The sequence below is a fragment of the Lethenteron reissneri genome, chromosome 62 (genome assembly GCF_015708825.2).
Source record: "Lethenteron reissneri isolate LAM-NWPU_2019-01 chromosome 62, ASM1570882v1, whole genome shotgun sequence".
NCBI classification, from domain to species: Eukaryota; Metazoa; Chordata; class Hyperoartia; order Petromyzontiformes; family Petromyzontidae; genus Lethenteron; species Lethenteron reissneri.
The window spans coordinates 921,231-943,954 of record NC_083840.1 but is presented as its reverse complement, the minus strand read 5'-3'; the positions used below and the strand labels follow the sequence as shown (position 1 = coordinate 943,954).

The following is a 22,724-nucleotide window of genomic DNA, read 5'->3' as shown; positions in this document are numbered from 1 at the left end:
TGTTCCTCCGGGGTCGGTCACCGCTGGCCGACGGTGCCGACCGTACTCTGTGTATGTGGCGATCTCGCCACCCCCAGCTCTCGCCCTGCGTGGCCCCACTCCAGCCCAGTCTCCGATCACTCCCCTCCTCTTCCGGTTTCTCCCCTTTAAGACCTGAACCCTTACCCCCACGTGACGTAACTCCTCCCCCTCGTGACGTCACATCCGGAAGGTCATTTACGCCCGCATTACATTGCTGCTAATCTTACATAATGCACGGGCATAATGAATTTGAGACCCCCCCTCCTACGCAATCCACAAGTGGTGACTAATCCCATATCTGCATTTTCCATAAATATGCTAAATTACTCTGTTGATATGCAAATTTCTTTGTCAAGGCGCCCTTCCTCCCCTAACCCAGCTTAAATATAGGCTGCCAAGCTTGGTGGTGTTCATTCAGATGCTGTCTTTCCGACAGACCTGTTCTTCACCTGAGGATGGCTTCTTGCGTTGTGGCTGAAACGTCGTGAGAATTGTATTGTTTTATTTGTATTATTTCCCTTCTACGTGACTTTACCGAAAGAACCAAGAAGATGAATCCCTGCAGTCACGAAAGCTATGTTATTTGTGTGTAAGCCACTCCAAGACAGCGTATGGGGTGGAAGATGAGTGGAGTCCACTTGTTCCACCAGAATACTCGCGGTGCACTGGGTAGTCATCGTTGATATATATGCATGGTGGTTTGCATCTCACCACATTCGTAATTTGGTGCAGTCCCCTGGGTGAAATATCCACACCCTTCTCCCTCCATGCGTTGTTGGGACGCGGCTGAGTGCGGTCCCCAGTCATCGGTGCAGAGAAAAACCGGGTGAGGATGGTGAGGGACGTGGTGGATTGGAGTGTTGCGGTGGGCAGAAAAAAATAAGTTGGAAGTCCCCACAGAGGACAAAGAGTCGGAGCAGAGCTGGGGGAAGGTGGCAAGGCGAGGACAGAGTCGCCGCTCAACTTGGACGCATGGGGAGGAAAGTCGGTTCGAGGTGTGGGAAGGTATCCAGAAAGGAGAGGTTAGCGGAGGACATGAGTAGGGTTCAAGAACGAGCTCAGCGCGTGATACAGAACAGGGCACGGAGACGACGTCCCGGGGGTGGGGGAGGGCGCAGCAGCAATTTGGAACGAGGAGTTCAAGGGAGAGTTCCGAGAGATATGGCGGACAGCGGAGATAACAGAACAAAGGACGAGACAGCTGGATTGGAAATTAGTATCTTGCAGTGTGTTGCAAAAGTTTTCTCTCGCCCATATTCGGTAGCAATGCTGTGCTATATTATTATGCCTGTGGGCTGTATGGAGCTAGATCTGTCCATCAAGCTGGTTGCGAGGGATATTCTAAACGGTGCTACCCTTTCTTTCATAACAATTTTGGGCGAGCGATGGCACGGTGATAAGCGTGCAACGCTACGAATTCTGGTAGCCAGTTTGATTCCCATTCACACCGTTGAAAGAATAACCGAACTGGTCCTGGGTCTTACCCTAGGTCGACTCCACCTTAAACGAGCACCTGATGCAGTGGCGGTCGTGTCGCTACGGTTTTCTTTGGAGAGTACGTCTTTAAAAACAACGGCGCTGCTACGACGCCTCTCTAAATAAAATTAATGCAGACGCTCGCGCGTTCCGAGATTCGGCGGTGAACGGGACGACCGAACACACCCTGCAACTTGCAGACAGGAACGGGTTAATTGGCCAATGAACACCTTAATATGTATAGGACCACAGGGCTTTGGCAATTCCTGGCGTTGGCTCACCACCTGCCTTGTCTGTGGTTCCTCTTAGCACCCTCGAGTAATTTTCTCTCTCTACGATCGAGTACTGTGCGGCAGTGCACTGTAAGTTGACATGATCACATATGATAAGCACAACACTGAAAGCTTACAATATCAACAAACCATTGCCGTTTAATCGTTCACTCTTGTATCGACACCGACAGCAAGAGCAGCAGCCTGGCAGCTTCATCTGGTGCAGGATTTCCAAAGCTCCCATCCCCCACTGCAGCCAACGCTGCAACCGATCACCCATCCTCCCCCCCCCCAGGAAAATACGCAACGTCGAGCCAACGTTGCGATGCGGTTGGAACCGTTGGCCCAACGTTCCACACTTTCACCAGGCTCCTTGATGTACGGCAGCCAGTCCAGAGTCATGGTACATCACGGGTGGTCATGCTAAAGTGGTTGCCCACTTAAATGAGTGGTAAGGTGCTAATCTCTCAGACTGTGGTGGCAACTCCACATTCATATGGTGGGGGTGGGTGCCCACTCAGTAGTGAACAGTCACTGTTGCATTTTTAGAAAGCGATACTTTATTTTTACATTGGAGGGATTTAAAGTCCAATTGTCCACTGGCCGGGATTTTAACTCTGAACTTTCCAACAAGCGAGCCATGCTCTCTCACCATAGCATCCCACCACTCCGCGGGGTCATTGCAAGCCAGTAGCCGACAATCGGTATGTGTGTATTTGTACATCGGCTGGGGGCCGAGAGGACCAGTGTCTCTGAAGCCCTGCGCTCTGGTGAACGTGGTTTCTCTGCGCTTAGGAGCAGGGCTGGGGAACAATTACTGGAAAAAAACAGGCATTAACACACACACAATACACCTCAGGGATTTTGTCACTGCAAAAAAAATTCCTTGCAGTGACGCAAATTGCCTTGAGAGCTTGGGATATGAGAAAAGTAGAGCTGCGTCAGGCTCGCCGCGTGTCATTCCCCTTCTCTAGCACCCGAGCGAGGCCGCGATGCGACTTGTTGCAGCGACGGAGCACCGTCATCTGCGCACTCGAATGGAAGTGCTGGGCCGCATGCGAAATGGCACCGCGTGGCCACAGGGGAATGAAGTCAATAGTTTTCCCATAGCCCTGGTTTAAGACGACGAACGCTGCTCGAAGTGACAGGGGAGGTTAGATTCCAGTTTCCACCACGTCGCCGAGCTGTGCATGGAGCGGCTGTGGACTGACGCACGCACAAAGACTCCCCCCCCCCCCCCCCCCGTATAGCCTCAACAGATTGTTGGGGCAAGTGCCGTTGGCGAGGAGCACCTATGAAGGCCGGCACAGCACACGAGGGGGTGGGTGGCCAGCACCACGCCCGGCCGCCTTTGTCTCCACCGTACCAGGTATTCATTTGAGGCCGAGTCGACCTCGGGGAAGCCTCGGACCGGCTCAGATATATTTACTGGTAGTGTTGGCCATGAGCAGAGAATCGACGACCATCGCGCCCAAGCAAATATAATTCTCTCAGAAGACCCAGGCAAACCCTCACGTAAGCCTCGAGGCTCTTTGGTGGGAGAGTCTCACTGCATTCGAACATTCGGAGGGGAGTAAACTGGAGTGCCCGGAGAAAACCCATGCATTTGGAAGGGGGTGGGGGGGATTCACACGCTGACATTAACTTATATAAAAAAAAAACGCACACATTCTCACACACGCACAGGGCGCTCAACTCGTTCGTCGCAAGGGTTTCGTGACTATCGGTAAGAAATTACACGATCGCGTGGCGGGGGAGACCTGTTGTGTGGTGCGTGCATCAGTCTCGCCGGTGGTGCCGTCGCATGCTGCACTAGCTGTGTTGTACGTAGCTCGCAGTGTGTTGCCGCTTCGTGGGGTGAAGCGTGCTATGCTGTGTGCAGTCCAGTGATACGCACTAGACTTCTGCACTATGCTGTACGGCATAGCGTGTATTTGCTGTGCTGTAAACGGTTCTGCAGTGCAGTGCTACGTTGAATGGTGCGGTGCTGCATCGTAGAGTGTGTAAAATTATGGAACACTATGTAACTGTTCGGTGTTTAGAGTAGTGAACGGTGTTAAGGGTGGTGTGGTGTTAAGGGTGGTGCGGTGTTAAGTGTGGTGCTGGATGTGTGCAGCAATGGGCAGCTCTGTACCATGCTGTGTGCTCGTCCAGTGTGTGCAGTGTGTGCGAGTGTTCCGTGTTGAACTGCTTGTTGTTGCGTTTCATTTGCTGTCCACATACACACAAACACGTGCAACAAAGGGACGCTGCGTTCCACGACGCGTTACTGTGCGCCGCGGCTATGCTGCGCATACGGCGGTGCGAGGCGGTGCACACGCTGCGCTCACGCCAGTTGCCACGCATGTCCGCACACGCACGCTCCACCAGATTTGCCCATCACCGCAGCCCCACGCCACCCCCCCCCCCCGCTCTCCATCGGTGGCGCCCGTTGCCGCCGCGTCTTCTACCCGGTCTCGGACACCAGCACGCCGGCGGCACTGGGCTTGGCGGGGATCTGGCCGTCGCTGCCGTCGCCGCCGCCGCTGCTGCCGGCGACGGCGAGGGGTATAGGGTCGGCCTCGCCACGCACGCGGATGTTGTGCTTCTCGCGATACTCGTTGATCTCGCGCCCCTTGGCCGACACCTGCTGGGCGAGCGCCTCCAGCAGCCGCGAGATCTGCGGGGGCGGGACCGCGGGGATATAGGCGGACGGTTACGGTAGGTGGCGCGGTGCAACAGGCGGCACAATACACGGCGCGGTACGACGCATGACACAATACAACCCGCGACAAGACACACGACATGATACATGACATGGTACAACATGCGGCAAGACACACAACACCTGACGACACAAGACACAACAGGATACGACGCATGGCACAACACCTCACAACACGCAACACGGCACGATACAACAAGTGACAAAACACACGGCACAACACGACACGGCACAACACGACACACGACACGGCGCAACACGCCGCACAGTGGGATGCGGAGCGGAGACCCCTCCATCCCCACCTGCTCCTTGTTGCTCTGCAGGGCGGGCAGCACCTCCTTGACGGTGCGCTCCACGAGCACCCCCCCCACCATGCGGTAGCAGCGCCGCTCGGGGTCGATGTCACGCAGGGCGTCGATCACCAGGCTACAGCGCACAAGAGACAAAGATCCCCATATAGCCTTCAAAAAAACTGTTGGGGCGAATACTGTTAGCGATTCACGCTTCAACACACCGGTGGGCTAAAGCAGTTAACTATTTATCTTTTGTCAACGTGACACATTTTTTACCGATTGGCCGTGTCGGGTGGTGGAGGGTTGCGACACATTTATAAATAACGCGATCTAACCCAGAAACCTTTATTATGAAAAACATTATTAATGTAATATGCAGTTGTCAACATACAAACATTAATTTAATATTTGCAAAGTTATTTTTTTGCACACACACACATTGACTTATGCACACACGAACGTACACACACTAACATCATCGCAGACACGTACATGGACTCACACGCACACAAAAACTTAGACACAATAATAAATAAATTATTAATCACTAAGTTAATGTAGAAATATTAGTTGTCAGCACACAAACAAAAAAATTATAATATTTACAAGGTGATTATTAACTAAATAGGTTTCTATGTACGTGAGTTTAGCGAAAGAAGCAATAAATAGTAATATTAGTTGTCGGCATACAAACATGATTAGTGTAATATTTGCAAGGTGATTATTTAAATAATACGTTTTTCTAAATGTGAGTTTAGCGAGAGAAGCAAGAAATCGAAATATTAGTTGTCTGCACACACACATTATTAATGTATTCTTAGGTTTTTTCGGTAAAGTCACGTAGGTAAAACATCAAAATTAATAAAAAATAAAATAAAACAAAAATCACGACGTTTCGGAGGCAACACAAGTCTCCGTCATCAGGTGGGACCGTCACAGCCGGATTAGCTGCATCAAGTGAGGCAATGATTCAAGATGTAATCCCTTAACAAGCAAGTTGAGGGGGAAGAGTGGGGTGGGGGAGCTAATCAGAATGTGGTAGCCAATGAATGGAACGTATCGGGAGGGAGGGGGGGCGGGGCTCAAAGACGGCAAGGAGTGCCAACGTACAATGCATCGGGAGGGGGAGGGGGGGGCGGGGCCAAAACTGTGCAACGCATCGGGAGGGGGAGGGCGGGACCATAGAGTGCACGACGGCATCGACGCTGTTGCACAACGCCAACGCATTGGACAGAGAGGGGGAGGGGAGGCCTGATACACATGATAGAAAAGAACAACAATGCCCATGTTTATACCAATGCTGGCTGAACAATGAAGAGAGTACTGTTAAATATTGGGGATGTTAACACTCGGTAAAGTAAAGTAAGATAGTGGCTGTCAGATAAGATGGTCCAAAAAAGTGTAATTAAGTCTTTTTTGCGTGGTTAATAACATCTTTCCAATGATTACTAAGTTTGTACCCATCATCATGGTTGAAATTATGTCTGTGTTTGTATATTTGTATGGCTTCGTGTACAAACCTTTGATGGTAGCCGGGAGGTTTGCAGAGAACCTTGGTCTCGGAAAAGACAATTTCATGAGAGCCCACCGAGTTGTAGCAATGATCGGCAACGGCCGAAGAATCAGTTCTGCCGTGTTTCAGATCTGACTTGTGCTCGCGGACACGATCAGAAACATGACGTTTCGTTTCACCAATGTAGCAATCACCACAAATGCAACTCAATTTGTAGACTCCAGGATACTGTAAGTCAGGATCGACATCCTTCACAGATGGAATCAGATCACGGATTTTATGCACTGTACTGAATCGGACTTGGATCTTATGTTTGTTTAGAATTTTGGAGATCTTTTTGGTCACGCCTGCTATGTATGGTAACGTGATAGTTTTGGTTACCATATGTAATAAAAGGACTCAGACACTTCTTGCTGACTCCGTGTCCTTTATTTGGGGTTCGCGTTCTCCTTCCCACACGGCACTCCTCCTGAGACTCTCTCCCTGGCAGCCCCACATCTGCCTTCGCTCCCGTAGCCTTCCACGCTCCTGCAGCTCCGCTGCAGGCTCTTGGTACAGCCCTCTGGCTGCTCCCCCAGCAGCTCCATCTCTGCTCCCTGTTCCTCCGTGCGTGGCGATCTCGCCACCTCCCAATGTCAGCCCTTCGTGGCCTCTATGGCTATCTCGCCATTTCCTACCTCAGCCCTTCGTGGCCTCTGTGGCTATCTCGCCATTTCCTACCTCAGCCCTTCGTGGCCTCTGTGGCTATCTCGCCACTTCCTACCTCAATCCTCCACTCTCTCTTCCACCCCGCTGGCTGGCGCCGTCATGAGCCCCTCAGCCACCAGGCTGAGGCACGGCGACCACCCAAAGTGTTCACCACCCTTCACTCCCCCGACTCCCCAGATAGCTTCCTGTCTCCCCGCTATAACTTCTCCCCCACGTCACCCTGACTCCTCCCTCTCGGATCGTCATATCCGCCCCGCCCATTTACGCCCGCATTACACTACCCTCCCCCGTAGAGAAAATCCCAGCCGTCCTCGGCTGAAACAGAACAAAATAATGCGGGCGAAGGCATCACAATCAGGGGTCCCCCAGACACAACGGAGATTATAACAACAACAACACAAGCAACGAAAGGGGAGGTATCAGGAACTGGAACAGAACACCGGCCTGTCCTCCGCGCAACATCAACAAGAATAAGAATGGCACAATGAACAAAAACGGCAACTGACACGCAAGAACGGCCAACGCGCACAACCCAGAAATGTGATGTTTTAGTGCGTGTCCATGTTGCAGTTCCATCCGCTCGGCTCAAGTCCAACGTCAAAGAGCAAGTGGTAGAGCAGAATGACGAACGGCGCTCAATTGCTCCTTCAAGTCCTCATCCAGCTAGCACACCAGGTAACACCCAGTGCGACGGGAGCTGAAGAATCTGTGACGAGAAGGAGAATCCAATCCCCTGAGGCACAGCACAACAACGCACATCCGCATGTCGTACACGACAGCCACCCGGCCTCAGGGTAGTGGAGATGATGTAAATCCAGCCCGCTTAAAAAAAACTCCCCATAAATACCCAAAATAACGCAATGGATGCCCCAGTATTTACATTTTAACAACAATATTATTTACACGTGACAACAACAACAACAAAATTTCCTGCTCTTACCCACCAGCAGTCCTCCCTTGAGGACCAGCAGACATCGCACATACACAGCATGTACCCACGGTCACTCTCAGCAACCCAACAAAACGCCTAATCGCACACCCTCGCGTGGAGAGAGCCACGCTCCCCAGCGGTAACGTTTAACTCGCCCTAACCCCCACCGTGGTCGTCAACCCACAGCAACATCCACTGACCATACTCTCAGCTAGTGCAATTTCGGGGATGAGCAGCAACTCGGCCACGCTCCTCCCTTACTATCCCATCAGAGATGGACACACACCAGCCTCGTATAGTCCGATGCTTTATAGCCCAGGGAAGGTTCATCCCCCAGCAATGCCAGACCCCCTGTACTCCCCCCACGGGGCAATGTTCTCTTATAGAGACAATAACACCCTAACCCAGATCCCGTGAGCCCCCGGCACACCAGGTTCAGTCTGCCCCCGCACAACTGAACCATGACTCCCCGAGCCATATGAGCACATGGCCCATTAGTTTAAGACATACCACGGAGGTTTCGCCTCCGGGCTGTCAGGTCAGCCATCAGCCATAGGCCGATGTGACCACAACTCGTGCATCACCCAATCAACAATGGCAGGCATAACAGATGGAATATTTGCCCCACCCCGGTTTTTCCCGCGCGCTCAAAAATGGCGTCCCCCTTCGCCCAGCGCGTTCGCGCAATCTCTCGCGCGCACTCAAAATGGCGGCCCTTTCCGCAAAGCGCATCGTCGCCATACCCCGCGTGCGCGCAAAATGGCGGCCCAACGTGCGAACACGTGGCCAGTTTTCTCCATTCGTGCACCCCAGCTTCCCTTAGCTGGGGGTCACAAGACGCATCCCCCGTCACGTTATAACAACCCCACCAACGATAGACGCACAGCCCCAGCTTGCTGCGCACAGCTGTCATATCGTGGAATTTTTAACCAATATTTTACCAACCACATTGGTTACACAACCCAACTCGCCAAGCAACTCGTGGTTGCATGCGATCAACCGAATACGCGACGCCACTTGCGCCAATTTACGGTCGCATTAGCATTAACCTTTGAGACACCCACAACGGCGTCATCACGCACCCTCAAAGCGCGCTCTCTCTCTCAAAAAGCGCAATTACCCATAATATACACGAAATCTCGTGTGCACAACACCAATACAACCGAATTTTAGGGTCCCCCTCTATAATATACACGCAATCTCGTGTGCACAACACCAATACAACCGAATTTTAGGGTCCCCCTCTATAATATACACGCAATCTCGTGTGCACAACAACCATACAACCAATTATTTGGGTCCCCCTCGAATTTGTTACCAATTTCCAACAGGTACGCACAATATAATAACAATCCCAATTCCAATAATCAACCACTGCATCGCACCCCATAACCATACAGAACGGTATAACAGCACATGCAATCAGCATATCGCGATCACACGCGCACATTTAAGCACAATAGCAAGCAGATCTGCAGGCAACCAACACACCATTAATCCTGTCGTAACTTTGCAGCAACAACACAATTATTCTCTCTCTTGCAACAATCGCATCGCACACAGCACCTCGCAGCACAATACACCAAAAAAAAAAATATATATTTTTTTCCAATTAAGCCCATCACACAAGGTAACCCACAAATAATACAGCGCAAGATACCCGACGCTCCCAAGTTAATAATTAACTTCACCATCAAGATAACAACTCCACGCAGCAGCGCACACACACAATTTGACACTCAGCAAATACAGCAGACTCTCCGTCCATTCTCAACACACGCACACACTTATATTGACACCAAGCAACAAGCAGATAGCGCGTTCATCGTTATTACACACACATACAGACAGTCCGAACCGCGCTCCGCACAATCGAGTCATAAGAGAAAACCAAAATAGCCCCCCCCCGGCCCTCGAAAGATGAGTGAGGTGTGTGTTAAGGCCGGGTGCGTATCGTTATGACTCGCCCGGGGCTGCAGCAAGAAGAGGACGGCAGGGTGGCAACTTGAGAAGCCTCGCAGAACTCGTTCGGCGACTTGACGGCTCCGTTGTCACGCACCCGAACCAGGACGGGAAGCTCCCGCCCCAGCAGCTGCAGCATCGGCGTCTTCTCCTCGCAGCACCCCCTCGAAAAACAGCAGCTCACAGCAGGCTGCTCACCCCGCGGCACCTCCAGATGGCAGCGCAAGGCTGCCTCTCCGCCGCGATGTTGAAGATGGCGGCGTCCTCCCGCCGCGGTGAAGACAAGATGGCGGCTTCCCGCCTTTTCTCCCCTGCCACGCTCAAGATGGCGTCTTCGTGCCACGTGGCAATGGCGCTGGCAGCGCAGGAAAGGCAGAGGCCTGCGGATCACCACCGGGCCTCCCCGACGTCGTCCTCGGCGTGGTGAACTCACACAGTTGCGCCAGCACGATTTTCAAGGTCCCCATCTGCATCGCCATCTGTCTCCATCGTAAGTTGGCGTCCTCCGGCACAGACAGGTCCACCGACGCGGCGACACCTTGCTCACCCGGACCCGTACTCGTTCCAGAACGGATCTCCTCTTCCATCGCAGGCAGGTCCACCGTCTGAGGAAGGTCGTCGTCGTCGGATGATGTAGCAGGAATATTTTTTTTTTCTTCTTTCTCTCAGTTGTTTTGAGATGCCGTTTCACTTCTGACTCCAGTGTAATAAAAGGACTCAGACACTTCTTGCTGACTCCGTGTCCTTTATTTGGGGTTCGCGTTCTCCTTCCCACACGGCACTCCTCCTGAGACTCTCTCCCTGGCAGCCCCACATCTGCCTTCGCTCCCGTAGCCTTCCACGCTCCTGCAGCTCCGCTGCAGGCTCTTGGTACAGCCCTCTGGCTGCTCCCCCAGCAGCTCCATCTCTGCTCCCTGTTCCTCCGTGCGTGGCGATCTCGCCACCTCCCAATGTCAGCCCTTCGTGGCCTCTATGGCTATCTCGCCATTTCCTACCTCAGCCCTTCGTGGCCTCTGTGGCTATCTCGCCATTTCCTACCTCAGCCCTTCGTGGCCTCTGTGGCTATCTCGCCACTTCCTACCTCAATCCTCCACTCTCTCTTCCACCCCGCTGGCTGGCGCCGTCATGAGCCCCTCAGCCACCAGGCTGAGGCACGGCGACCACCCAAAGTGTTCACCACCCTTCACTCCCCCGACTCCCCAGATAGCTTCCTGTCTCCCCGCTATAACTTCTCCCCCACGTCACCCTGACTCCTCCCTCTCGGATCGTCATATCCGCCCCGCCCATTTACGCCCGCATTACACATACATAGCAGGCGTGACCAAAAAGATCTCCAAAATTCTAAACAAACATAAGATCCAAGTCCGATTCAGTACAGTGCATAAAATCCGTGATCTGATTCCATCTGTGAAGGATGTCGTTCCTGACTTACAGTATCCTGGAGTCTACAAATTGAGTTGCATTTGTGGTGATTGCTACATTGGAGAAACGAAACGTCATGTTTCTGATCGTGTCCGCGAGCACAAGTCAGATCTGAAACACGGCAGAACTGATTCTTCGGCCGTTGCCGATCATTGCTACAACTCGGTGGGCTCTCATGAAATTGTCTTTTCCGAGACCAAGGTTCTCTGCAAACCTCCCGGCTACCATCAAAGGTTTGTACACGAAGCCATACAAATATACAAACACAGACATAATTTCAACCGTGATGATGGGTAGAAACTTAGTAATCATTGGAAAGATGTTATTAACCACGCAAAAAAGACTTAATTACACTTTTTTGGACCATCTTATCTGACAGGCACTATCTTACTTTACTTTACCGAGTGTTAACATCCCCAATATTTAACAGTACTCTCTTCATTGTTCAGCCAGCATTGGTATAAACATGGGCATTGTTGTTCTTTTCTATCATGTGTATCAGGCCTCCCCTCCCCCTCTCTGTCCAATGCGTTGGCGTTGTGCAACAGCAACAGCGTCGATGCCGTCGTGTAATCTTTGGTCCCGCCCCCCCCCTCCCGATGCGTTGCAGTTTTGGCCCCGCCCCCCCCTCCCCCTCCCGATGCGTTGTACGTTGGCACTCCTTGCCGTCTTTGAGCCCCGCCCCCCCTCCCTCCCGATACGTTCCATTCATTGGCTACCACATTCTGATTAGCTCCCCCACCCCTCTCCTCCCCCTCAACTTGCTTGTTAAGGGATTACATCTTGAATCATTGCCTCACTTGATGCAGCTAATCCGGCTGTGATGGTCCCACCTGATGACGGAGACTTGTGTTGCCTCCGAAACGTCGTGATTTTTGTTTTATTTTTATTAATTTTGATGTTTTACCTACGTGACTTTACCGAAAAAACCTAAGAATATGAATCCTTGCAGTCACGAAAGCTTCAAATCTAGAATTATTAATGTAATATTTGCAAGTTGAAAAAAAGCGAAAGCAAGAAAAAAGTACTTAACATTGCCGTGGTGAGGCCTATTTCCGTGCAGAGCCCCCGGCCTCGCCTAGATTGCCCAGCCAGCCGAGGTGGCACTTTGGCAGGCTGGGGGTTGGGCCGCTACCCCCCCCACCATCCCCCTGCCCGCGCTGCAATAATACTATCTAAACGCTATAATATTAATATCTACGAACTCTATAGTAGTAAGTGCAGACATTGGGGTGGGGACATGAAACTTTGAAGAATTTACCTCAGCATTTATTTGCATTATGAATGCGAAAGAGAAAACCACCCCCCTCCACTGATGGCATGTGTGCATTGTCAGGGGTAACCCCTGGTCAGCCGAGTGGCCTAATAAATAAATAAATAACGCACTAAATCGCTAATTTGATCAATTTAAAGTTGACGGACGTGAAAAAGGAATAGCGCTTGCCCACCGCAGGGCTTACAGAGTGGTACCTGGCTAATTTTTTTTTGCATAAACTCCACCGTTTGAGAGCCAAATCCTTCGCAAGTGTGTGAACACACACACAGACACACGGACAGACAAAAAATAACGTTCATAGGTAAGACTAGCGGGAAGTACCCATGTTGGCCGGGCAAAAAATATATTTCAAAACTTCTCTTAAAAAACTTACATATACATACACAGATACTAAGCTATTGTAAAAGCCTGCTGGGCCGTTTGTCCATTTCTCCACTAACACAATTTCAAGAGGCTTGCAGAAATCCAAAAAGTTATAGAAAGTGGGGGGTAAATGGTTGATCTAAAAGGTTACTGAAAATTGTCAACCCCCCCCTCAAAAAATATATATACCCCCGCATAGGTATATATACATACACACCCTATATACAACAAAGTAGTATCTATTGACTCTGTAGTTGTATCTACTGACTGTATCTATATATATAAAATCGTGAATCTGTCTGTCTGTGTGTCTGTGTGTCGCCGGACCATACGCACTTTCATTGGACGGCGGTTGCCCCTGGCAACGGGTAGCGACGCCTTCGCCGCTTTCATTGGACGGCGGTTGCCCCTGGCAATGAGTAGCGACGCCTTCGCCGCGGGGTGGACGCCATTTTTTATTCCCGTTAAAAATAGGCGCACGCATTAACACAAAGTTTCACGTCCTCTTCACTCCCCCCCCACCACAATGTGTGCAATTACTATTATAGGGTCGGTCGATTATTAATTTATAGCGATTACACAGTATTATTGTATCGCGGGGGATCGGCGCGCCTCACTAAAACCCTACAACGGATCGGCGCGCCTCACTAAAACCCTACAACGGATCGGGGCGCCTCACTAAAACCCTACAACAGATCGGCACGCCTCACACAAACCCTACAACGGATCGGCCCGCCCCACTAAAACCCTACAGCGGATCGGCGCGCCTCACACAAATCCTACAACGGAAGCGTAACGCATTGTAGTGTCGTGGTTAGCGCGCCACGCTACGAACCCGGCGACCCGAGTTCCATTCTCGCTCACGGCCACCACCGGTGACGATTATTTGAACCGGTCCTGGGCCTCCCCTAGGTCGACTCAGCCTCAAAACGAGTAACTTCTGTGGCGTATGAACATCGCCACTGGGGAGACAAAGGCGGCCTAGCATCGTGGATCCAAGACCCGGGCGAAGCCGGGTACTTATGCTAGTAGTAGTATGTACTGACTGTAGCACTATTTACTGATGGTAGTGGTACTGACTGTTTTAGTATCTACTACCTCTATTTAGCAGTATCTACCAACTCGATAGCAGTATCTCTACCACTACAGCAGTGCATACCGACTATGGTGGTATGTGCTATCACTACAGCAGTGCATACCGACTGTGGTGGTACCTGCTTTCACTGCAGCTGTGCATACCGACTGTAGTGGAACCTGCCATCACTGCAACAGTGCATACTGACTGTCGTGGAAATTGCTATGATTACAGCAGTAGATACTGACTTTGGTGGACCTGCTATGATAACAGCAGTGCATATTGACTGTGGTGGTACCTGATATCGCTACAGTAGTACATGCTGACTCTATAGCAGTATATATCGACTCTATAACACAAAGCACTCACCTGACAGAGTGGCGTGGTGAGACCTAGACCCGTGCAGAACCCCTGGCCTCGCCTAGATTGCCCAGCCGGCCGAGGTGGCACCTTGGCACTGGGGCTGGGCCGCTATCCCCCCCACCATCCCCCTGCCCGCGCTACAATAATACTATCTAAGCGCTATAATATTAGTATCTACCGACCCTATACTATTAAGTGCACACATTTGGGTGGGGAGAGAAGAGGACATGACAAATTGATGAATTTACCTCAACCTTGTGTATTTTTTTCCCATTTTGAACGCAAATGAGAAATCCCCCCTCCCCTCCACTGATGATGCGTGTGCGTTGCTAGGGGCAACCCCCGGGCAGCTTTAGCGGTGCGAGGAAATAAATAAATATTCCACTAAATTGTTAGTTTTACTACTTTAAAGTTGACTAATGGGAAAACAGAATAGCGCTGGCTAACCAGGGGGTTTACGGCATGGTACCCCAGCTACTTTTTCAAAACGTAAACCCGAAGGTTTGCAACCAAAATCCTTCGCAAGTGTGCATCCACAGACAGACAGACGGACAGACAGACATAAAATGACGTTGATAGGTAAGATTCCTGCGATATACGAACGTTTGATTGCTTTAACTGTGTTAGTAAATTTATTGCATTTCAATTACTCATTGCTGCACCCACTTGTTTAATGTATCCATTCCAATATCGGGCTTGCGTAACGCATTTAATTCCCATTTTTGTTGGTGCTCATCATCAGACACTGCTTCAGCTGGACGCATAATAATGGCTTGACCAGGTGCGCAACAAGCCATTACAACGGGAGTGGGGGTCTATGCAAGATCCGAATGTGGGCCCCCCCACTCCTTTCTTCCGACTCACTTTTACCGAAATGGCTACAGATGGTTTTTAACCTGTATACAACAATATGTAGGCTAAAACTATATATATTATTTAAGTTGCATCCGTCTTTAGGGTTTAGAGAAAGACAGTGACAATATTAAAAAGATGTAAAGGTAACAACACTCACAAATTTTGACTTAAAACTTTCGTGACTGCAGGAATTCATATTCTTTGGTTCTCTCTGTAGTCACGTAGATAGAAAAATATCCTGATGACGATTGCTTGTGACGTGATTGAAACGTCGTAGTTTTAATTTTTATTAACTTTTTTTCTATCTACGTGACTTTACTGAAAGAACCAAAGAATATGAAATACTCACGAAGTTAGCATGCGTCTTGCTTTCATGCGCATGTCAGTTTGCAAAAAAATCCTGGTGGTATTCAGTAACAAACACCAGCAGTACCGCTACTAGATTTTACGCTGTGTGTATTTTTCGGAAATATTACTTTACCATTTGTAACAGTGTTTTTTTGGCATTCATAGTTAATTGATGGAATATTTTATTCAATAATTTTTCTAAACAGTTACTTGTTTATATGTTGATTCAGGACCCACTTGTGGCTGACTGGGTCCTCTATGCGTCGCATAACGCTGCCGTATTCCCCAGAGTTGAGCCCCTGGAATTGACGACGTAAGAAACTAGTTCATAATTTTTTTGGGTTAGATCGCGTAAATACAACTGTGTCGTTAAATCTAGCACAACTCTGGATGTCGCCTGATGATGCAAGTTGCAATTACTTGCAAAACTTCGTACTCAAATGGTAATTGTGGGTTTGTTCTCCAACACACTGGTGTGCTGCACTAGTAAATTTTACTAAGTTTGTTTTATTGTTTGTTTTCTCTCTCTCTCTCTGTGTGTCTGTGTTGTCTCTAGTAATTCCTGCAGTCACGAAAGCTCCAAATCTCTCATTGACATGCTAATTTTTCTACCCCCCCCCCCTCTCTCTCTGCCCCCCTCTCTATTTAAGGCCTCGACACAGAGGCGTTGTTTCTCTGTGTGCCTATGTGTGTGTCTCTCTCTGTGTCTCTGTGTTGTCTCTCTCTGCTTATGTGTCTGTCTGTGTTTCCGTGTCTGTGTTTTGTCTCTCTCTCAAATCTAGCAATCTTTGGAAAAACGTAATCAACCAGGTAGGGTGTTGACTCTTATGTTAGACTCTGTGTTGTATTGCATTGCATTTCTAAAATTACTAGGTTCTTTTCTCATTCATTCGTACCTGATAACGATTGCTTGTGTTGCAATCGAAACGTCGTATTCTATGATTTAATGTATTTTCTTTCTACGTGACTTTACCGAAAAAAAAAGTAATTCCTGTAGTCACGAAAGCTCCAAATCAAGTTTGCCATGTTTTGTTTACGTGACAAACCTTACTAACTGGCTGTGTCGGGTGCAGGCTAATATTGGTCGGGAAAGGCTCCTCCGTCTTAAATAAGAGACTCGTATCAGATTTGTTCATGACGCAATCCAGATATATAAACATAACTTCAACCGAGATGGATACAAATTGAGTAATCATTGGAAAGATGTTATTAACCAAGTAAAACGTAACTGTTCATAGTTGTTCCATCTTATTTACCGGGTATTAGTCTATTTTACCGAGTTAATTGCATCATCAGCGTTTAGCAGTGCGGCTATTTTGCTTTGGGCGCCATCATCGATCTTGGCAGCAATCATGTTGCTTCTTTGCTCTCAACGTCCCTGCAGCGCTCGCCCTCCTCTCCCCATTCGCCCCCTCCATTTCCCCCCACCCTCTCGGACTTACTTAACTGCCCTAACCTTGGCATCTCTCCCACTTCAGTAAAATAAATTCTTGCTGTGGTTGTCACACCTGATGATTGCTTGTGCTGCAATCGAAACGTCGTGATTTAATTTTTCACCTACGTGACTTTACCGAAAGAACCAAAGAATATAGCTCCTTGCAGTCACGAAAACTTCAAATCTAGAATCGTGCCAGAAAGTTGTGCATTAACTTAACTGAGCGCATTGGCACTACAAGACAGACGAGAGTGAAAAGAAACGTGAGGACACCGAAGGGGGCTATCTTTCCCATGAATCGCGACGTTGACGATGAGACGTCGTTGACGCGAGAACATCGTTGATGGGCGGGGGAGACGCGATCGTTCGTCTGAAGTCAGCGTCTGCATGCCGTGCGCTTGCGTCATGTGTTATGGTAACCCGTGCACGTCCCAGCAGGACACCCAGGAATGAAATGGGATGTTGCCCTCCTCCATCCACCGTAATCTGAATGACCGGACGGTTGAGTCGAGGGGGTTTCGAACATTTCTTTAGTGTCTCTGCCATGAGGCAGGTCGATCCCACCCCAAATAATACACCAATATTGGTCGTGACAAGCCACGTATCACTATTAATGTACGGTCGGCAGGTCGTGTAGTGAGGTAAAGTGTGGGTAACACTCCCCCGTCTCTACGCGAGAAACAGCGGTGCGGCCTAGCAGGCCCGCGGCTCGCCTAGCGCCTTCCCGCCCCTCCCCACTCGTCTCCCGCCCGCCGCTCCTCTCACTTGTGCTCGGTGAGCTCCATGTCGAGCTGCGCGCTCTTGGCGGCCAGGGCGCGCTGCTCGCCGCGCAGTTTGTTGAAGCCGGCCACGATTTTCTCTCCCGCGGAGGAAGACTTCTTATCCGAGCGAGAGGCGCCCGCGGGCCGCGTACTGGGGGCCGCCATCTTCGCCTCGGGACTCTTTCCAGAAGGGCCCCTCGTACGCCTCTTCCGGAAGACATCTTCTGGAACCGGAAGATCTCTACCGGAAGATGCCTTCCATAGCTTGAAGTTCTTCGAGTGGTATCCGTCTTCCAGAAGTTATCTTCCGGTTCCAGAAGATATCTTCTGGAACCGGAAGATGTCTACCGGAAGATGCCTTCCAGAGCTTGACGTTCTTCGTGTGGTAGCCGTCTTCCGGAAGTTATCTTCTGGAACTTGAATATCTTCCAGAGGTAGACAGCTTCCGGAAGAAGTGTTACGTAAGCAGACCCCACCTCTCTGTCTGCCCAACCCCCCCCGTCTCTCTATTTAAGGCCTCGACACAGAGGCATTGGGTCTCTGTGTCTTTGTTGTGTGTCTCTCTCTGTGTCTGTGTGTCTATGTTGTGTGTGTCTCTCTCTGTGTGTCTCTGTGTTGTCTCTCTGTGTGTCTGTGTCTCTCTCTGTGTGTCTATGTTGTGTGTCTCTGTGTGTCTCTGTGTGTCTCTGTTGTCTCTCTTTGCTTGTGTGTCTGTCTGTGTGTTTCCATGTCTGTGCTTTGTCTCTATAAAATTTAGTGCTTCCTGATGAAGGTTGCTTGTGTTGCAATCGAAACGTCATACTCTATTATTTAATTTATTTTCTTTCTACGTGACTTTACCGAAATAACCAAAGAGTAAGCTTTAGACATCTTACAGAAGATAACTTCTGGTACTTGATGATCTTCCAGAGCCACGCAAAAAATAATAGTCTTTTTTCACCTGATGACGATTGCTTGTGTTGCGATCGAAACGTCGTGATATTTTTTTCTATCTACGTGGCTTTACCGAAAGACCCAAAGAATATGAATTCCTGCAGTCACGAGAGCTTTAAGTCAAGATCTTCCAGAGGTATGCTTATTCCGGAAGTTGTCTTCTGGAAGCAGTTGGTAGATAAGAACGTTATATTACTTTCACGGGAAAGCCAATAACATGACGAGCTTTTTTTTAAATCTATATGTTGTATATAAAAGGGAAATTTGTGAACCCACCCCCTCGTGTGCCGTGCCGGCCTTCATAGGTGCTCGCTAACAGCACTTGCCCCCTACAGTCTCACAGGCTACACGGGGGATCTTTGTCTTTAGCCTGTTTGTGGGGGGGGGGCAGCGTCTGCGTAGCGATTCGCGCGCTGCGCTACGAACCCGGCCACCCGAGTTCGATTCCCGCTCACGGCCACCACCGGTGACGATTATTTGAACCGGTCCTGGGCCTCTCCTAGGTCGACTCAGCCTCAAACGAGTAACTGGTGTGGTGTGTGAACATCGCCACTGGGAAGACAAAGGCGGCCGAGCGTCGTGAATCCAAGTCCCGGGCGAAGCCGGGTAGTAAAGCTAGTTAGATCATATTTTCAGAGGTCACTCACAACTGCACCGCCGAGTGGGAATGTCACGACCCGCCACTGGTAAGACCCCACCTCTTAGTGGCACACTGCAGGTTTAGCAGCAGCGCCTCCAACCACTTCACCCGATGCCCACCAGATCTTGATATAAAATAGCATGGCCTTGATTTTAAAAAAGGCGACGTTTTGGACAATGGCCCTACTTCAGCGAACAAAATAAAACACTGAATGTAAAATGAGTGTGGACGCAGGCCATGGAAGGGCTTCTGCAGTGATTGGAGGGATTGGGGCTAACACAGCTGTTGCATCAGCAGCAGCTTTGCTCCATGGTGTCATCATCTCGATCTTTGATTTCCCATTAAAATGAATACTGATGAAAGACAAGGTTCAGCAGTTGGACTGTGGCCATGCAGCCCAAACTGTGGGCCGCATAGTAAACCACCCCAGAGTAGTCCACACCCCGTCAACGATGCAGGAATAGGAAAACTACACCAACTCTTAAGCCCTCTCGCAGTGGCTAGCGGCTTTTTTATTCTCTTTGTATTGTTTGTCCTTGTAACTCGTTGACCCCGTGTCCCCAGACCGGACATCTGTGACAAAGAGCTTTTATAGCTCATCGGATTCCTCCTCCAGTCTAAATATTCTGATTCTGACCCCTACATCGGCATTTCCTGAACATATATCTGCCTTGCACAAGAATTCAATAGAATTACCAATTAAAGCAGTGCCCGTTACTCATTTAAGGGCTTCCCGAGGATCCCCTGGGACTCCTCGACAGGTGCTGCTCGGGCTGCCCTAGCGGCACCCGCAGGGGCTCGCTGTCGCCTTGTGCGCTCACTTCATTCCCAATCTCTCCCTGTCCCTCCGTCTCCCTGTGCCCAATCCCGTTTTTTCAGTTCTTCTTCCTCCCTGCACCCCTGCACTGGAATAAACTTCCCCCGGTTCATTTAGCACCCCCCTACTCCTTAACCTTCATATCTTCTCTTAAAGCTCCATCTCTCTCTTCCTTCCCCTCGCCCCCTCCACTCTTTCCCGTCTCTCCCCTGTACCCCTTCGTGATCCCCTAAGTACCCCTCTCTCGCCGTCGCTCATTCATCAATCCTTGCACGCTCCTGTCATCTAAATCATTCTATTCTGTTACCGTTTATTTGTATTGTTTGTCAACTACGCCAAGCGCCTCGAGCGAAGGCGCTCTCTGTAAATCAAAAATAAGATTGGGGCCGTGTGAGTGAGTGAGCGAGCGATACGCGACGGCACGCACAATACACATACACCGCACCGGTGTTCATACATTATTATCATAGTAATGTGAACTTTATTATTCATTCGCCGACTCTCGAACAGAGAGGACGACTTAGAGGCGCCAATAGGTGGAACCACAGACGAGCGGTGGAATGCAACAGCAGCAGCCACGCGGTGTGGAGCAGGCGCCACCAACGATTTCCAAAGCTCTGCGGTTCTTTATATATGAAGGTGTTTTCGAACGAATAACGAGCGTTGTTTACATGTGTGAGGAGGAAACGGGAACGCCTGGAGAAACCCCACGCATGCGAGGGGGAAACGCTCGATCTCATACAGACAGAAAGGGCGGACGTCCACATTTCTTTGCTGTACAGTAGTCCCTCATCGGTTCACGGTTTTACCGTGAACGTTTCGCCTCCCATAGGGACCCCCCACGTTGTCGACAAACGTTGACATGTTGACGTGACGGTACCGTGCTTACCTTGTGCACGCGGGGGCGCCACTTTCGGCCAATCCGGGGGCTGAGCCACGCTCTCAGCCAATCAGCGACGCGACATTTGTGAGCCGTTTCGACTGTCGACTGACTTTGTTGACATTGCGTTCTGCTGTTTTGGCAGTTGAAACAGCTCTCTCTCTCTCTCTCGTGCACAATCATGTAATTCCTAAATCCGATCAACATGTTAAATGGGTTAACGGTAGTCTCCCCGGAACAAATTAAAAACGTTAGCCGCCAGGACTATTGTACTGTATTTACATTCTCCTGCCGAACATTGGGCCGTCCATAAATGAGGTCACGCACCTGGGGGGGGGGGGGGGTCAGACATTTGTGACGATGTGTGACAAGGGGGGGGGGGGGGGGGGTTGAGAAATGTGACGTCACATCAAAATTCGCAACTTGAAAGAAATATAGACAACACGTTCTACTTACTTAAATAGACTTTTTAATAAATGTTTTCTCCTACAACATCAGAGTGCAGTGCCACATTAAATACGCACTACAATGACGATAGTGTAAAGCGATTTGAAGCATGTTTTATGGAAATATGGTTTGCTTTGTGACGTCATATTTGAGGGGGGGTCTGACTTTTTGTGACGCCGTGTGACGAGAAGGGGGGTCAAAAATCGTCCAAAATCGCGTGAGGTCATTTATGGACGGCCCACTATGGGACTGGCATTATCACCCAGCTCAGTACCCGTGTCCCTGTCAATGCCTTCCACGGAGAGCACAGAGACCTCTTACACACCACGCAACGTACAAAGATCCCCCGTATAGCCTGTAACACTGTAACAGACTGTTGGGGCAAGTGCTGTTAGCGAGCACCTATGAAGGCTAGATCGGTACACGAGGGGGTGGGTGGCCAGCACCACGCCCGGCCGCCTTTGTCTCCCCGCAGTGATGATGTTTACACACCGCACCAGGTACTCATTCGAGGCTGAGTCGACCTAGGGGAAAGCCAGGACCGGTTCAGATAATCGTCACTGATTTTGGCCGTGAGCGGGAATCGAACTCGGATCGCCAAGTTTGTAGTGCAGTGCGCTAACCGCTACACCACCGCTCCCCACGCGCACTAGCACACAACGATCCCATCCCCCTCCCCATATAGCCTTAACAGACTGTTGGTGCAAGCGCCTATGAAGAGGCAGCCTCGGCACCTCCGATCAGTACGGTCGGCTACATACTGTGCGAAAGAAGTTCAAAGCTCATTGTTGTGAGCGTCGCTCCTTTGCCCTCCACTGTTCTCGGAGGGCATTTGTCTCCAGCTGCGTAGTTGCGTCCTTCACGAGCCTCATCCTCCCCAGAGGCCATTCTTGACATCACCGCTGGTACCGGTCATCGGCAAGTCCACTTAACTCTACATCCTCCTGTACCGCCATCAGCTCCGTCTCTTCTCCGGCCCCACACAAGCTGCTTTGGCATGCGGTGGCTGGGCATGCGGTGGCTGGGCATGCGGGCTACAGACGTGCAGGTTCTTAAGACGGACGCACGCGGCGACGATTTGCTGCTGCCTTGCGGTTGGCTCTCCACGCGATGGAGTAGCGACACGCAGAGCCGGATTATCTTAGTCGTAAAAGTAGCTACATACGGGCCCCGCACTTTCAAGGGCCCTGCGCTAAATGCTTTCAAGCTATCAATTCTGGTTCAGTGAT

At 50.2% G+C, this 22,724-nt stretch overlaps 1 protein-coding gene across 1 annotated transcript; it reads right to left on the bottom strand.

Moving 5' to 3' along the window:
- Positions 1-1,908: 1,908 nt before the first annotated feature.
- On the bottom strand, positions 1,909-17,981 carry PFDN2 (prefoldin subunit 2). Its single transcript, XM_061576740.1, has 3 exons — positions 17,783-17,981; positions 4,776-4,899; positions 1,909-4,428 (listed from the first exon to the last, which is right to left on the bottom strand). The coding sequence occupies exons 1-3, from the start codon at positions 17,941-17,943 to the stop codon at positions 4,216-4,218; spliced, it is 498 nt and encodes a 165-aa protein (XP_061432724.1). The 5' UTR covers positions 17,944-17,981; the 3' UTR covers positions 1,909-4,215.
- Positions 17,982-22,724: the final 4,743 nt, after the last annotated feature.